This window comes from Nipponia nippon, unplaced genomic scaffold (assembly GCF_047370975.1).
Source record: "Nipponia nippon isolate SJK-2023a ecotype South Korea unplaced genomic scaffold, ASM4737097v1 scaffold_4, whole genome shotgun sequence".
Taxonomy (NCBI): domain Eukaryota; kingdom Metazoa; phylum Chordata; class Aves; order Pelecaniformes; family Threskiornithidae; genus Nipponia; species Nipponia nippon.
In genome coordinates this window covers 54611383-54626530 of record NW_028262358.1, presented here as the reverse complement: position 1 = coordinate 54626530, position 15148 = coordinate 54611383, and the positions used below count along the sequence as shown (strand labels likewise).

The 15148-nt window shown below is 42.8% G+C and overlaps 1 protein-coding gene across 13 annotated transcripts in view; it reads right to left on the bottom strand.

Annotated features, from left to right (window-relative positions):
- The window catches only part of SASH1 (SAM and SH3 domain containing 1), a 567590-nt gene that overhangs the window by 21381 nt on the left and 531061 nt on the right, over nucleotides 1–15148 (bottom strand). For 11 of the 13 annotated variants that reach the window (XM_087775786.1, XM_087775785.1, XM_087775788.1 and 8 more), the window contains 4 exons: nucleotides 12363–12495; nucleotides 7988–8334; nucleotides 3453–3524; nucleotides 873–1016 (listed from right to left, as the gene is read on the bottom strand). In XM_087775786.1, coding sequence (XP_087631912.1) covers nucleotides 873–1016; nucleotides 3453–3524; nucleotides 7988–8334; nucleotides 12363–12495 — 696 coding nt within the window. Of the gene's footprint in view, nucleotides 1–872; nucleotides 1017–3452; nucleotides 3525–7987; nucleotides 8335–12362; nucleotides 12496–12713; nucleotides 12733–13216; nucleotides 13391–15148 lie in introns of those variants that run through there. The other 2 variants (XM_087775797.1, XM_087775793.1) reach the window with 2 other exon arrangements.

Below are 15148 nucleotides of genomic sequence, written 5' to 3'. Positions count from 1 at the left end.
ATGCTTTGCATTAATACGAAAAGGCAGATCTGGTGGGGCATGACTCCCTTTCCATTTCCATTTCTCTATGGCTGCAAGCATCCCCGGTGATCCAGCGGCCGGTACGAGACCACTTGAGGGCGACGTCAGCCAGAGAGAGGTCTGCTTTCCTGGCGGCTTTCTAAGCTATTGCTTACACATTTAAGTGGCAAGATCGGCTTTAAACAAATGCTGAAGAATTTCTGACACTCCACCAAAGCAAGGACCAAAGCATGCCAAAAGGGAAAGAGACAGCAATTGTTTCTAGGCCACTGAAATTCAAAGCCTAATTTACAACTAATGTACTTCAGGTTTGCCTTTAAGAATAAGCTATAAAAATCTGTAATGAAAGAATAATAGGAAAATCTTCTGTGGGATGCCCCTTTCTGACTACATTGTGCATCTGTTTTAATGGGCTTCTGCAGAGGTCAAGCTATGATGGAGAAAAGATCTGTAATAGCAGAAAGGAACTGTGTATGCGAAGTTACGCTGGGAATTTAAACTAAGGTGTCAATTGCAGATTAAATATATTACTGTGACCCTGTGTCACAGACCAGTTGCCTTAATAAATAATGATGATAGATAAAGAAATGGAAATATAGAGCGAGATGTGTAATGCCATCAACCACAGGCTTCTGCTGATGAGCTACTTGAATGAAAATCTGAAAATGCATTTTCATGGTTTGGCATCTATAGGAAGCCATTTCACAGTGAGGGATTTTATAAGAACATAGGAATAAGCCACTCCACATAGTCTTGTTAGAAATTTCTTCAGAGATGCCTTGAAGCATGGGAATCAATATTGATTATCACTTCTACACTATTAAGTGGATTCCATTGCAGACCTTACATACCTGCTCAGACAGAGAGCTGCTATATTTTTTAGACATCCTTTTCTTCATGGTTTCTTTTACAGACTTCACCTTTTTGCCCAGAGATATACGGGAGGCAGACGGTGATTTGATCACTTCTTTATAAACAAAGTCTCCTTCTTTGCCCTGCAAAATAAAACAGGGTTTAAGCCTATAAAATGCAAGAACCATTTTTCTCCTCAGTCAGCAGTCATTGCAGAGGTACCCAGGCAGATGCAGGACGGCAGCATGGTGTCTTGTTTACTGCTCTAAATTCACTGTTGAGACCTTGTGCAAACCAGTGTAGCAGTCCACTGTACCTTACTTCTAAGGGCTGATTTGTAACCTTTTCTGCAGGTACTGTGTGTAGATGTGTTGGGGTCTGTTAGGATGCCTTTATCCCTTTGAGTTTCAGGTAAGTATGTGACCTGATAGAGAACTCCATGGTTTCAGGCTAAGCCCTCCTGACAGCAGATACAACAATAGTTGTGGCTCATGTTAGTCAATACTACACGCAGTTTAACAAGAGTAAAGGTACCTCTGAGATTCTAGCCAAATATATATCTGTGTGTATATATATATATATGGATACCTACATGTGGTTACCCAAATTTACTTTTTATTTTCAGGCAGGCGTTCAGTTAACATCTCTTGATGACTGTCTTTGTGGTTTTACTGTGGATTGTTCATAAAAAAAAGGCAAAAAAAGCTACTAAATCCATCAACCATGGTAGAAAGTTACACTTGCACAGCTATTCTTAGGACACACAACAGGGTACGGCCAAACTAAATTAGCTGGTCCATATATAGTGGATGACAAAGGCCAACTGTTTTGAAGGCATTTAACCTTTTCTAAACCAGCTTAAGATACCTAGCATTTACTTATGCTATAAGCACACATGAAGAATTAACATGGATCAGTTGACTTTTTGCCAAACTTGCTTGTATGACTCCGCCCTTATTCAGATTGTCCAGGCAGCATGTTAGACACGGTCTTTCGTTCTACAGTGTGCCAGGAACCACAGCAAGGCAGGTCTATTAGAGCTATTACCAGCACCCTCCACTGGCAAGGGTGCACCAAAAATCACAATGCAAAAAGGACCAAAATCTGTTTGGCCAAATAGGTTGACTACTGAATTTGGTCTCTGACTCGGTTCAGTAATCCTTCTGAGGACAATTTAGGTACATAGGATAACAAACACTAAAATAAGTGTACACTATATTTTACATAAAAGATTTCTCTTTTTTTCTAAGTTTATATATGTTTGCTACTTTACTAATGTTCTCCCAAAAAGCTTCTCTGAAATTCAGCTGATACTTCATTTCTGGCAATTCTGTCTCTTTTCCTTCACAAGTTGTTTGTGATTACAACTTCTCTAGTAACTTTTGGTCTTTTAGCAGAAATTAAGGACAGCTCTTTGCCTTATCTTTTTGGAAAGAAAAAACCTTCCACTTAATGGACTTAAACATTTTCAAGGAAAAAAACTTGATCGGCATACATTGTTCTGGTGCACTACCTCTCTCCCACTCCTGATCCTAGTAGGGAAAAATGTAACATCTAAATTTCACACTTTCCTGTATCAAAACCAATTCAAACAAAATATGCCAAAGTATCTATGTTTAAAGATAAACACTGTAACTTTGGAAGTTAACTTTTTTACTGAGTTGAAAATAGATGAATAAAACAACCACCCACAGTTTCGGCAAGTTGAGGGGTAATTTGTGCTACTAAAAAAAAAAAAAAAAAATCAGAAAACCAAAACCCACTCCAAAAACCCATTTGACAAAAAAAAAATAATATAATGCTGGCATATAAAATGTTTCAGAATTTAGACTTGATTTAAGTGAACAGAGAAGTTATCAGAGCTAATGTTCAAACAGAAAAGAAAAACATATGGGCAAAAGGAAAAAATATGTTGGCAATTTCATTTGATATAATGTTCTGGCTCATTTCTATTCTGTTATTTTTGGCCGCAGGCTGACCAACAGTAACACTGGGATCAACATGAGTAACATAAAATGGAATTAATTCTCAGGGGAGGTGGTTTTTTTTTTTTTTTAAAGACAAAGAGAGCTCTGAGATCAATTGCGCAGCACCCAGCACAATGGGATCCTGGTCTACTCCAGAGCTCTTAGATACAATGAGAAAACAAATAATAAGTCTCTTATGTAATGACTTCCACCCAAATAACTTGCAGATCTTCAGCAAATGAAAGTTTGCCTCATCACTCCAAATAGTAAATATTTTTACCAAGAAAGTATAATAATTATATGTTTTGTCTGGGGTGATGCTCTGAGGAAGTCAGACATAAGACTAGCCCACAGACATACCCCCAGACCTGCTCTTTGATCACTTGTTCCTGCCTCTTTACACATATGGTACATAAATACTTACACACACACGGATATGGGTGGGTATGTTATTCTCAAAGCTAAGGAAGTTTGAGGTTAACGAAGATACTCTGCTTTCTTGGATCCCCAAACAGTTATTACAGACCTAAATTACACTTCAGTCTATTATAACTCTATTGCGCATTTCATTTTATGCTATTTCAAGTCTGCGCCTTCTTGTTTTAAACTCACCATTTGGTCAGAACTGTTTCCAATATGAAGAGAACGATTTGTCAAGTCAAATCCTCCAAAGCTACAGGTTCTCTGCAAAAAAAAAAAAAAAAGGATGGATACAGTTCTATCACAATGACTAGCTCACTCAAAACATCTGTGATTTGGAGAACACCAGTGAAAACACAAACGTCTACAAAAATGGAAACAAACCAACAAACAAAAGGATGGGAGATTATAAATCAAGAAATCTGTTATAAAGCAATTTGAGTCATTCGTCTTTTCCAGAGACAACTCCTTGGCCTAAGGTCTGCTGCTGTTGAGTCATCTATTGCCTACTTTTCTTTTTAAAAAGAAAAAAGACTTTTTGGTCTGAGGAAACTGTTGATCTTATGCATCAAGTTTTCCAGGGTGCTGGCAACTCCACCTCAGCACTCCCGTCTGCCTTCATAAATAAGTCCACAGTAGCACTGAAACAGAGAACCACCAATCTTTTAAAGCACTGAATAACCTACCTTTGGGAATAGCTGCATAGACTCCATTTCCACTGAAATACAGGGAAATGCTAGAGGCCTTGTAGGGCAAGCCCTTGGTAAGAGGAGGGAAAAACCAGCCCGGCTATCCATAAGCATTGTGTGCCCAGAGACTCAGCAAGCCCTGGTTCCAGATTAGGTATTCACCACCACACCTGTGGCGATATGTGGCAGCTCTGCTACTTCTGGGAAAAAGTACACTATGTTTACAGTGCCACAATCACCTATTGGAGTGACGCAGTTTTGGCTGAATGCACAGATGCAGTTTGTCATAATCATCCCAGATAAAACAGAAAATCAGCACTATGACACTGCTTCCCTCCCAACAGCAGACAGCAACCAAAGTCAGTACAGGTGCATTTCCACAGCCAACCACTATTTAACTGTGGCAGATGAATCTCTGCTAAAGCTTTGGTATCACTTGAAAAAAGACCAGACACTTAGGGGGCTCAGAGAGCATCCAGCTTTTGCTTTGCAGTCCAAAAGGTAAAACCTTTGACTTTTCATTCGGCCACTGAACAACCAGCTGCACAGTACTCAAGTACCTGGCCCTGCCAGAAGTCTCACAGTGCAATCCAAGGAAATGAAGGTATGGCAGTTACAAGTTACTTGCACAACTTCAACTCTGGGCTCTGCATGTGGGTTGCAAGGCAGGCAGATGTCTATTTGAAGTATTCTCTTCAGAGTTAGAGGCAAACAGGAGGCAGAAGATCAACCACTTGTGAACTGGAAGTTCTTAGGGCCTGAACTACCCAACAGAGTAACTTCAAAGAGACCTTAAGACTCAGCTAAGCATCAGATCAGACCTACAAAGGATTGCCCAATCAGTACCATCAGTGTGTACTTAGGAGTCAGTGAAGAGCCACCACCTGAGAACTACCAGTCTCCTTCGACACTCTGTTCGGAAGAAGCAAGCTCTATAAACTGTGCCACTTAATAAACAATCATATCAACTAGTTCTATTAAAGTAAACATTCTTCCTGCCCTGTTCACTGCTAATCGGCATACTTACTAATAGCTTTTAAAAAGTTTCCTTTTCTAGCTTTTATGTTGGGTGCTGTGTACCTACAGTGCTTGGATGACAGTTTTTGTACCCACCACAACTCTACTAAAACTCAAAGCCAGCTTTGTCTAGGCCCCACACACATTAAAAAGAGTGCTGTGATGTAGAATTTTTTTAAGTGTTTCTTTCCAGAAGGCAATGTGACTATGGCATAGCTTTTAAAAATTGTTTTTGGCAAGCATTTGAGAGCAACCACAAATAACAAGATCAGCTTTTAAAGCACAGCACGTTTAGCTAGGAGTAACGTTGTCCTGTGAAGAGTGCATTCTAACTAAACCTACGGTATACAGTAATCCCAGCAACGAAGACAGGACATCAGGAACCGCTCTGAGCAAACTTGTCTGTCAAACCAGCCAGAGCTCCTCCTAAAGCACTCTTCTCAGCGAGCAAAATGTCTGTTGGTTAAAAGCTTCTGAGTAAATGTACCACATTAAGGATGCTTATTGTTTCATTATGGACCTCCCCATACGTTTAACTTCTGCCTTCAGATTCCAGTAGCAACCCTGGCAATACTGTACCAAACAAAAGGTCTGTGGATGAGGAGAGGGATATTCAATGGAATGGCCATGCAATCAAAAGTATTATCGTTTTGGGAGAAAAGAAAAACTGATGCGATTTGAAAATTTCATGCATGTCCAGGTCACTGAAACAAATATAAATGACAAAAATGAATGGCAAGGCAAGACAGAGTGACCAATTCCACTGAATACATAGGTGTTGCAATTTCCCTGAGGTTGCAGCAAACAAACATTGACTGTTTCTGGGAAGAAGGAGTAGTATTAGTTGAAGTTTGCCAGCTTTTCGCAGCTTCAGGAAGAAGTGTGTTGAAAAAGCTAGTAAAAGCAGTGTGCCTCCACCATTTATCCCGTTCAAACAAGGCTGGAGGAGCAGCTGACTGTGGAGTTTCTCAACAACAACACGCTATCCATTTCTGCTCTGTTTCTATCTGTGTGAATTAGCAAAAGTCAGTCCAGATGGTTTTCATAATGAAATTACTATAGCAAGACTACTTATTAGAAGAACTGAAAAGTTTGTTTCTGTCATCTGTATTTACAAAGACAGTTTTAGAGGATATTTTTAATTATGGGGCATCTCTAGCACATACAAGTATGCTCTTTTGCCCGAGATACCTCTATTGTTCAACCCACAGATGGACGAGTAAGGTTTCTCTTATCATTGTAATATCCTTATGGGAAAACAATGTCTTTTGAGTACAATGTCTGTGAAAATAAACCGAACCCTGTGAGTGGCAGGGCAAGCAGTCAATGCAGATGAAATAGTGAAGCTGCCAAGAGAGAACATTTATGGTATTGGCTAGAAAAAACCTATCTATTTTGTGGCTGAAGAGCAAAAGCGAACCATGAAAGCTTGGTCACCTCCCACAGGCTATTCAAGGAGACCAAGGCTGTGAATTATATCAAGAATACCTCATACCTGAAGAAATGAAGCAGAGACCTTTCAAAATATAATCTGTAGTTCAAGAGAAAAAGCTGTTTCTACTATATTGTTCACTGCAATATCTTGCTTAACATTACGGGTGCACTGCTGTTTCCACCCACTGAAGTAGGGAACTTATCTCCATTGTCAACTAGACAACAGACTAGCTGGCTCAGCTTTGGAGATTTGGCTGGCCCCCAAGGCATGCTCCTAGGAAACTCAGCATGATGGTTAAGGGAACTGTCAAAACTGGGTCATATAATCAGGAAGCAGTTTTGGATCTCTCTGGAGTGCTCAAATCACTTAACTTCCCATTGTACAGCCCAATTTCCTTTTTTGGCCACCCCTTGTTCCCTTTCCACAACGCTCTGAGGGAAAGTGCCACCTTCACCCCATGCTAGAAAGAAGGAGCAGTGGCCACGGACAGAGCAGAAAGGGTACTTCTGGTGGTGGTGAACAGCAAGCAGTAAGGCAGCGCCTAAATAATGTGAAACTCCCTGTTTTTCTGTAGCTGTGTGTGTAACGGAGAATACAGAACTGGGTGGGTCAACTGATGAGATGCAAACTGAGAAGGGGAGGGCCAATATGAGGCAATGACAGCAGGAGAGAAATAGAGCACAGTTGACTAAGGATGCTCTAATCCTCTGAAAATTTTGTTCATCTCTCGGTATCCCTGTAAGAGAATACCGACTCCCAAAGCATCACAAAGAACACGTTTATAGCATCTCAAAGCTCCTCTGTTCACCAGTGATCTCAATTTCTGCACTAGGTGAATTTAAAAAAGCAGCATTTTGTCATATTTGCTCTCTCTCATTAAGTTATTCTGGACACACAGAAACTGCAGACTCAACAAAACTCTTCTCTGACGGGATTATATCAAACTCTTCCCTTACAGCTGAATTACAGTGCTTAAGAGCTTCTAACAGCAAGGAAAGCAGAAGCCCTGAATTTTAGTTAAAAGTATGAATCAGGAAGTGTTGACTGCAACCTCACAGAAACTGGAAGACCACCTTCATGGCAACTCTTTGACTCACAGACTTTTGGTGGATTCTCAAGAGAACCCTTTTAGTACAGCGATCCACTGTGGCAGCCCACTTCCTCTTGGCCTCCTCATCCTCCTCCAGCAGGCATCTCCTCAGGTCCTGCTTGTCGGCCTTGCTCAGGGTCCTGTCAGTAACGGGACGCACCAGCTGTGAGAGGTTGAGGTGACTGTACAGGCTTCTCTCCACCACATAGGTAATATTGAACTCGCTGACAGAAGTGCGCCCTCGTAGCCTTCTGTTTGGGAAGCCACAACCTCCACCCCCTTTCATTTTGTGCCGCAGTAATTGTAGGTCGCAAGTTGCAGGAGATGCTCCTTTCCTAGCAGGGCGCTGGCAAAGAAAAGCTCTGGAACAGGAATAGTTAGTATCCATTTTCTTCAATCGGATCTGCTTCCTTACACTCTGAATCTCCTCCAGGGACACCAGAAGATGGTGCTTGTGCCTGTTGCTGTCATAAAAGCAAATGCTTTCTGTACTTACCCCGTGGCTCAGCGAGCCGAGGCTCTTCTTCATTTCCCCATCTGTCAAGGAGCGGCAAACTTTCTGGGTCTTCTCCTCTTCTGGGTAAGAGAAAAATGTCCCGAGTTTCTTGGGAGGCTTGATAAGGCCACGGCTATCAGTTTTGCTGAAGGTCTTCACCAGCTTCCGGTTAGCTCCCCACGTATCAAGACTGCTGGATGAGGGAGAAGTAGTAAGTGAGTCCAAGTTGTCCTCTGGCTGCTTTTCGCAGGAGCCGTCAAAGTAGAATTGCTTCTTGTGAACTCCAGAGTAAAGTGCCGATCTGTCATCCAGTATAGGAGAGCTGTCAAGTGAGTGCTCTTCCACACCTACAGGGGACAAAAGCAGCACAACGCATGTCATTGTTCATAATTCTCCAAGACGTTTCCCTGTAGAGCCTTATTGTATTTATTTAAGATATCGCCCACTTAAAATGGAAGAAAACTCTTCCTGATATAAGCAGCCCAGAAGGTATTTGTCAGTGGATAAATCTGAAGCGGTTCCTTCCATTTGTGAAGTGAGAGTTCTGGGATGAGTTAACAGTAGACAGATGACAGCAACCTGTAAGTAAACTCATCGGTTTTTGTAAGTTTCTCTCTTTCATCTGCAGCTAAGCAAGGCCACAGATGCTCTCACTAAGAACCCCTTAAAAGCTGGAACTGGGATCTGTTTCTCACGTTTTCCTTCTGATACTTGCATATGATGCTCAGCTCTAGTGAGATTATAATAGGTCAGAAGTATACCCAGGTATCAAAAACAAAACAAGTATCTCTCAGGTCCAGTTTTCCAATACCCAGTGCTGCTGCGGAAAGCAGTGTTTTTCCCAGAAAGCAGAGCTCCAGGATGAAATTAAAAGTTTTGCGTTTTCGATGGGGGAAGAGGCACCAATTTTAATCACACAGAATTTACTTAAACAGATGCAAAGAAAAAAAAGCAGGTGAAATTGCGGGTGTGCCAATTTCAACAGTGTCCCGGTAAATACATATTTCACAGAAAGGAAAGAAGACTTTTTGCAACACAAGTACTGGAGATGGGCAAAGAGCCAGGTCTCCTTTTTGGAGTGAAAAGAAGGGAATAAAGGACCTAAAATTGCAATTCCTTTTCACATTTATCATTTAAGAAACTTTTCTCTGGCGTTTTCTTCTGAGCAAAGTATGGGCTGAGGTATCAGATGCAGTAACAAGGAAAGAGTCAAATAAGAGTACACATCCTCCTCAGTCCTGCCTGACAAATTTCACAGCGTTCATGGGTATGTATCAGAAACACACAGAAATGTGACTGTATTTATTTCTTGCCAAAATAAATTTCTTGCCTGACCCAACTTTGCCTTCATCTTTGATTGCTTCTGCAGTCTTACAGCAGAGCTAAATTTGAACCATTACCAAAATACCTATAGTTTACTAAACTTGCTCATTGAATAACAGGGGACACACTTCAAGACGAAAGAAGATTATTTGCCCTGTACAGGCTTCCTGTCTCACCTTCGGTTCACTCTGTTGGCAAAACATATTTGACATGTATTTGCTGAAACCTAAGATGCTATTTTACCAAGATAAAACTCGCTGTGACAGTGAAGGGATAGTGGATCACATCTGACACACAACTTTCACTCTTGAGTACTTTTCGGGGGTTGGTCTGCAGATTGGAGTCTGATTTTGACACCAATTTCATTGGACTGTCCAACTTGCTCTTTTTCCGCTCAACTTCTCAATTTGAACAGAAAATAGACATTCTCCTGGGACTGAATATGTGCTGATAAACAATTTTAGTACACTGAGTAAATATGTTTTTAAACAGCTTGTAAAATATGCATTGTGTGTCAACACTGTAACAGATGTTATTTGGAGTGAGTCCATGACACAAAGCCATAATGACACAGATGTAGATGTGATTTGTTTTTAAATGCTATACAAGAATGGTGCCCAGGAATTAGGAAGCTTCAGTTATTTAGCTCACTAGGAGCAGACTAACACAAAATACACAGGGATTCAAGATATTGGCACATTCTAGTGAGTATCAGATCATCTAGATGTATATGTAGTGTGATAACAGAGTCAATAGCAGAAGTGTGGGAGTGGGAGAAGGATCTGGGACTAGTGTACTTTTCTTTAAAAACTACAGGAACATATATGGGAAATTTGGCAAACTTGTTCTTTGTGAAGAAATTTTTGAGGAGGATTATGAGGAATCTTTCTTCTGGGGAACTGCACGTCAGTTTTCAAACCAAGCCTACTCTCACACTTTGTTAAAGGCTGTTGAACACTGACGAATTTATTGAAATTTTACTGACGTTACTCAATGAAATTTTATAGCCAACTCTCCAAAACCTAGCCATCTAGGATTTCACATTACTTCACATTCATAACACAGATTCAAATAACAGCAGCAAACAGCTCAAGAACCGATCCAGTCAACTGCAGGTAACTTGGAAGGCCAGGCAGCAATCCCCAAATCTGACTACAGTATTTTTTGTCATCTGGCAGAGCCCTCTGACATATCCAAATGGAAATACAGACCTACATTATGAGATATGGGGAGGGACAGCATTTATTTATGAAGCACTTTAAATTTGCCACATGAAAACTTGGGTGTGGGGAGAATTTACTGAAGGAAAAGTCATAGATACCTACTCCTAATGTAGACTTGGACATTTAAGGGGCCTTCTACTTATGTTGAAGTTATGTAGAAGTAATCCATGTTGTTATTTAGTAATAATTGTTTTTGCTACAGTTTCCCAAGAGCCAATCTAAAAAGGAGCTCCAGAGTGCCAGATAAAGTACAAATGCAGAGTTCTAGATAATTTATTCAGAAAAGCCTGGAGTTAAAACAGAGAAGACAGGCAGGAGACGGAGAAAGAAGTAAGCAGAGCAAATTTTTTTTTTTTTTTTGAGACAATTGTTAATTCAGTGATTTTTCTGTGGGGGACAGGGGTGGAAAACTGTGGGGAAAAAAACTGGAAGGAACTGGGACACTGAAGGAGAAAAGGAAATAAGGAGGTGAAGCGCTATACGAGAGGGAGCAGAGAGCAAAACAGTTAACATGCTGAAGAGAAAGTCTGGTCAAACTGCAAGAAGGCGTCTGCGCGCCCAGCGGCCCCTGGGCTGCCTGCTCCTGCAGCTGCTCCCACCCCTGCAGCCTCTGGCTGACTGCTCCCTGCAGCTTTTCCCAGGCCCCCAGGGAGGGAGGGAGGGGGTAGGACAGGCCTCTCTGGGGTCCTTCTGTCCCCAGAGCAGGGGAAAAAATGTCCTGTTTTGTTTGCCCCATCTCATAAACCATGGTTTTGCTTCCAAGTAACCCAGCTTTATGCTCATCCTATGAGGTGACAAAACCTTTGTAGACCAAGACAGCTGCCTGGTCCAGAGCTCTGGGCTGGCTGTGCCTTTCATGCCAGCCAGTAACACCACCATCATGCAGGAGAGGCAAGCTAGATCATAAATCTGCCAACAGCTTCCTGCCACATACCCAAGAAGATGCACACATTCTCCTTAAATGCACTAGGAAGGAATCATAATATGGTTCAGCTCACTGCAAAGCTGAGGGGAGGCCACTAACATAGAGGGCTGCCCACAATTCCAGTGAGGACTCAAGCAGGGCTGTGCAGAGAGGCTCCTGAGGCTCAGGCTCCATTAATCTGAGTGCTCACACACGGACACAGGTCATCCGGAGTTAATTCTGCGGCATGCTGTTCCCAGGGACAGAACTCTGCTTCGCATTTCCCCACCCTCCTCCTCCTCCCTTCTCTCCCCCTCTCTCTTGGCAGCAGGGCTCATTCAGCAGCCAAACTGCAAGCAGGCTCCCCCAGAAGTAGGAGTTAATATTACAGGAGGCAGTCGCTATCCCACAAGAATGTCTGATAGAGTTTCTGTACTTTTGCCACAGGATGATGCCATGTGGTGCAACTGCACCACCAACCAGCCTCTACCCTCCCAAAACTAGTGAGAGCTTCACCTGTGTGCTGTCCCAGGCCTCAGAGGAGGGAGCAGCGTGGTGGTGGCTCTGCTTACCTCCTTGCTGAGTCCGCGGGGCAGCCGGCTGGGATTGCTCCTAGTCTCATTCCCTCCCCAGCATGGGGCATAAAACATAAACCAAGTTCTAATCTCTTAATGAGGGGCTCTCCAGCACTGCTCTGGGAATACCAGATCATCAGTAACCACATCCTAGGCTGTCATTTTCCTCCTTCCACAGTCTCAAAATGCAAGTACTTGGGTAGGGCATGCACCATAGACAAGGCAGTCTTTCCTACTGTCCCTTAAGAACACTCCACCCCTCCCTCCTCCAGCCCTCCACTTTCTGTCCCCTCTCAACAGAAACATGTATTCATACACGCAGTTTTAACCATATGCACGTTGCTTTTTACCTTCTGTGCTGGGTTTTTTCATTTCTTCCACTCTTATGAGTTTCTTCCTGACTCTGCGAGTAGAATTCACCAGCTTGTGCAACCTCTTAAACTTCACCGACTCCTCTGTTTCATCATCGGATTGTTCTCTTGACTGGCAAAGAAACAAAGGGAATATTAATAAAGTAGTAGTTCCACGGCTTGCTCCTTCAAGTCAAGTTAACCCAGCTCATCTGCCGCGCTGTGTCAATGCAGCTCTGTAACTGGTGTTATATTTTCAGCCCAGGTCACATAGAAACATTTAAATTACTGAGGGTTTTCTGTTTTTTCTTTTTTTTTTTTCCTTTTTCTTTTTCTGAAAGCGTGACATACCATTTTGATTTCTAAATCTGTGCAACGTAAGATCCTAGGCATTGAAATGCATTCCTGCCCTTTTATTTCTTCCCATGCATTGTGTAATAACTACTTCCACGTCCTCTCTCAGTACGTTTCAGGCAGGGCTCTTTCCCAGGGCTCTTCTTACCATACCAGTTATGCTCCTGTGGTTTGGGTCAGTCACTGGTCTGTCTGGCATCTCAGAACTTGCTGTTTAAACCTGGTTATAAACAGCTTCTCCACACTGAAGCTCTGTCATTGACGACTTCTCCTTCCCCACCTCCCCCCCAGTCTTCCCAGAAAATCAAAAACAGCAGCACAAGAAAGGGACGGGAAGGAAAAGGAAGGAGGAGACCTCATCTGCCTCACTCACAAACTGCCACAGCTACAAAATATTCCTTTCCTCCTCCCTGCTCCCTACACTCCTCCTGAAGGCTCTCGAGCCTGGAATTAAGATGGACACAACATTCCTCCAGCACTGACCAAGGGAAAACTCTGACCTTTTCAGATATACAGTGCAGTCCATATTCCCCAGCATCCCGTTTCGTTTTGCATCTGATCCAGTATGCTCAGTTCCAGCTGTTTTCCCTCAAGTATCAAACATTACAGAGACAAAAAAAAATTCCCCTCTCTCCAGCAGCAGTGACACAACAAGTTGAAACAATCCATTCCTTGTGAACGAGAAGACAACTTCGATTTTCGAGCCAGATCCAACGTTCAATGTGCTACTTCCTCTGTTTTAATCAGTTCAGAATGTGGAAGGCGGCAGGGGGAAGGGAAGGGGAGAGGAGAGGAGGCCGGCAGGGCTCTCTGGCTCGGCCAGGACAGCCCTGGCACCACGCGCTGCTGCACATTCCTGCGCGGGCTCCAGCTGGAGCACAGTATGGATCGTATACCTTACTTTGTTTTCGCCCGCGGTCCCAGCCAATTCGCCGCATTCCTAATGGTTGGCTGTAAAAGCCCTCATGCAACTTCCTGTCAGCGCAGCTATCTGGGTTTCCACAGCGCGCTCATCCTTTTTTCTCCTTCTCCTTAATTAAACTTTTAAAAAAAGAAAAATCCCTAACAAACGCAAGCCAAAAAAAAAAAAAAAAAAAAAAAAAAAAAAGAGCCACCCTCTTCTCTTCCCCAGCAAAAATGCTGTCTGCTTATCCGGAGGCTGAATAAAAGCCAGGCCAAATATAAAAACGCTTTCTGCTTTTCTAATACACTTAAATATCAGGATGTGCTAATAACAGTAGATGCCATGGGGCAGGACACCAATTAGCACTTGCATGGGCACACTTTCAAAGGCACAGACAGTACCTGAAGGAGCCAGGGCAGCTCTGAAAGCCTGCCTCGCAGGCACACACCTCACAAGGCCAGCAGAACCACACCAGAGCAAACTTCAGCCGCTTTCTGCAAGGGCACTGTCAATTACTGATTTCCCACAATCTTCGTGTTACTCCAAAACAAGAAGGAATATCAAATGGACCACATATGGCAGTAGGAATTGCCATTCTGCCATCCGAGAGACACAGGAATGCGTTTATTACGGGTACAGGCTGGCTAGGTAATTAATAATCTTCCTTTGGGAATAATAGGGCTGTAAAGAGGAGTACCAGACTTGTTTATATCAAGATAAATTAAGCAGCAAGATAAGCATTAATTCAGAGATTATGGCTGGGACAACTTAGTGACATGTCGAACAACGAGACAGACATATTTAGATAACAAATGGATTATTGACTGTAATCAAGAAGTTCAGTCAAGACTTCTTACACCATCAAACGCATCCTGGCAAGCAACCATCATGCATACTTTGCACTCAAGATATGTTTATTTTAAATGCAATTACTCTAAGTCATTGCTTTCCTTCATTACTTTTTGTACACCCTTGGTTTGTAAGACTACTGCTTGTAAAACTGTGAGCTCTGCAAGACTTCGAGAATGGCTCATACCTGGTCCTCCCGCCCAGAATTTCATCAAAGAATAAACAACTAGTCTTACTGTTGCACCACTGGTATCCGATAAAGAACTGTCCCCTTCAGGGCTATGAAGACTCAACGACCACAAAAGCTTTTACAATGTCTGACACTTGCATTCACGATTACCACCACAAAAGCGAGCGCCAAAATAGCATCAGTGCAAGAGTACTGGCATCAACCCCGAGTGGGTGGTACAGGGGGTCCCTACCACACGTCAAAATAAATAAAGTCCCATCGTAATCAGGTGCCAGCTGGTTTTCCCCGCCGCTTCAGAAGTGCCGGCACCCTTTGAGCTGGGGTCCTCCGCAGGCAGCGTCAGACCCTTCCTAGCGCCGGTGCTTGGCCGAAAGAGGCGAGAACTGCTCGTGCTTAACAACAGGAGCCGCCAGATAATGGGCTGACTGAAAACCAAGTCAGTCCCTCTCCAGCAGCCTACTTCCTATCATATCGGGTAGCATGTGGCAC